General features: G+C 37.5%; 1 protein-coding gene across 1 annotated transcript; it reads left to right on the top strand.

The window, feature by feature from the left end:
- Nucleotides 1–301: 301 nt before the first annotated feature.
- On the top strand, nt 302–2,253 carry LOC108851838 (protein DJ-1 homolog A). Its single transcript, XM_057009823.1, is given in 15 exon segments — nt 302–404; nt 488–688; nt 773–832; nt 834–869; nt 871–903; nt 905–925; nt 996–1,022; nt 1,024–1,182; nt 1,258–1,284; nt 1,286–1,339; nt 1,429–1,499; nt 1,501–1,627; nt 1,726–1,827; nt 1,829–1,864; nt 1,966–2,253. Coding segments are annotated over 15 exon segments (1,173 nt in total). The 5' UTR covers nt 302–383; the 3' UTR covers nt 2,164–2,253.
- The last annotated feature ends 408 nt before the right edge of the window (nt 2,254–2,661 follow it).

Below are 2,661 nucleotides of genomic sequence, written 5' to 3'. Positions count from 1 at the left end.
TACATCTTTGACTAAATTGAATCATCAATATAATTCAATTTCCGGTTCAGAACCTCATCCGGTTTACTCTACTACAAAATAATAAAAACGACAACACGTGGTTGCACAAAATAAAGAACCGGGGCGTGATCTCGTTTCTCGCCAACAACTTCAACCCGTCTTATTAGTTTACGAGAAAAGAGTGTATACATTACGTGGAAAGATTGAAAAGAAGCGTTTCCCCCACCCAGTTCCTTTTCTTTATGCTTACGTAATCGCATACGTCACAGACCAGTGACGTCGTTACAGTCGTTCCACTATTTAAACGCCCATAAGTGACACTCCTTTCTTCTCCACTAAACTCCATAGTTCTCTTCTTCTACTTCACCATCTTCCTGGCAAACATGGCTCCATCTACGAAGACGGTCAGTGGGTTTCACGATCACGATATCATACTTTTTTCCCCTTCCTCGTACATAACGAGTTTTATTTTCTGGCGTCTCTTTAGGTTTTGATCCCTATTGCGCACGGTACGGAGCCTCTAGAAGCGGTGGCGATGATCACCACGTTACGGCGAGGTGGCGCTCACGTGACGGTGGCGTCCGTCGAGACTCAGGTTGGCGTCGATGCTTGTCATGGTATCAAGATGGTCGCTGATACTCTCCTCTCTGATATTACCGATTCTATTTTCGACCTTATTGTGCTCCCTGTAAGTCTCTCGATAGATTATTGCTTGCTTCTCATGTTTGCTTGATAATTATTTTGCTATTATTAATATTTAATTGGTAAAAAGGGAGGGCTTCCGGGAGGCGAGACTCTAAAAAACTGTAAACCATTAGAGAATATGGTAAAGAAAACAAGACGCAGATGGACGACTTAACGCAGCTATATAGTTGTGCTCCTGCGTTGGCCCTTGGTACTTGGGGGTCTACTACAAGGCAAAAAAGTAAGTATCCAGAATCTTGTTTTCTTGTGATCTTATTTTCTTGATTTATGTATATGGTGTTTTCTTGTAGGCAACGGGTTACCCGGTTTTTATGGAAAAAACTTGCTGCTACTTGTGCCACTGCTGTTGAGTCAAGAGTGCAGATAGATGGAAGAATAGTGACCAGTCGTGGACCGGGGACCACCATAGAATTCTCCATCACGCTTGTAGAGCAGTTGTACGGGAAAGAGAAAGCTGATGAAGTCTCTAGTATCTTGGTATATATGTTTTTGTCTCAAACAGAGAATCTTAGTATATTCTCTTAGATTTACCTGTTCTCCTTTTGAAATCAGCTGGTTCGTCCTAAACCTGGCGAGGAAATATACTTTTACTGAGCTTACAAAACAGAAGTGGTTATTTGAAGATACGCCACAGGTATGTATATGTTGAGTTGCCTCTCCACTTGTTACTTTTATTTTAACTGGTCGTTTATAAGCCTGAAAGATAGTGTCTTCCCATTTCAGATTCTTGTACCCATTGCAGAGGATTCAGAGGAGACTGAAGCTATAGCCCTTGCAGATATCCTGAGGCGGGCAAGCAAATGTGGTGATTGCTGCAATTGGTAATAGTTTGGAAGTTGTAGGATCATGCAAAGTTAACCTAGTAGCAGATGTGCTTCTTGATGAGGTTTCAGAGAAGTCATTCGATCTGATTGTGCTGCCTGTGAGTTAGTGCTAACTCTCAAAACATGACAACTTATGATAAGTCTCAAACAACATTTTGGAGTTATATGTTACAATGACAAATAATCAAAACTACAGGGCGGTAATGGTGCTCAAAGATTGGCAAGCTGTGAGACACTGGTGAATATGTTAAAGAAACAGGCAGAAGCAAACAAACCATACGGAGGAATCTGTAAAAGCGTCTGTATACGTCTTTGAGTCTAATGGTTTACTCAAGGTGCATTTTTATCAATCAAGCAAATCAATACTTGAATAGTTTCCTTGTTAATGTAGCTGTTGAGTCATTAACTAAGATATAAGAGCCATGTTTTTGTATAGGGTAAGAAGGCTACTACTCATCCAAGGGTGAGCAACGAGCTTTCAGACCAGAGTCACATTGAGCACAGAGTCGTGGTTGACGGAAACGTCACAACGAGCAGAGCTCCAGGGACTGCAATGGAGTTTTCACTTGCGATTGTGGAGAAGTTTTACGGCCGAGAGAAAGCGCTTCAGCTTGCAAAGGCAACGCTTGTTTGAGAAGCTTCAGCCTTTGAGAAGTTGTTATGTATCTATCCTGGGTGAGATGAGTTACTTTGTAATATGAGCTAGTGTTTGTGTGTGTAATTTTGTCTTATCTTATACTATTATTTGCGAACTGATTTTTCGTGACAGGAGCTCTCAGTTTAAAAATATTAGACTGGTTTAATATGTTATATACTTAATAAATAAAATATAAAAATAATTGTAAATCAAGGAAAAAATGAAAATAAATTTATTTGATTAGTAACTGATTAAAATTAATGATACTAAGAATTATCCGAAATCTAAAAATATATATTAATAAAAAAGATAATTTCTATTATATTGTGTTGTTTATCTGATAAAAAAATCTCATAATAATTTTTTTTTAAAACATAACTAAATATTAATAAAATAAATATTTTAATTTTATATAATTGAAAATATATTATTAGTGAGTTTTTAAGATTTATTTCTATAATAAAATTAAGATATAAAATAATTAAACATTATTTT

The sequence above is a fragment of the Raphanus sativus genome, chromosome 4 (genome assembly GCF_000801105.2).
Source record: "Raphanus sativus cultivar WK10039 chromosome 4, ASM80110v3, whole genome shotgun sequence".
Taxonomy (NCBI): domain Eukaryota; kingdom Viridiplantae; phylum Streptophyta; class Magnoliopsida; order Brassicales; family Brassicaceae; genus Raphanus; species Raphanus sativus.
This window is presented reverse-complemented; position numbering and strand designations above follow the sequence as displayed.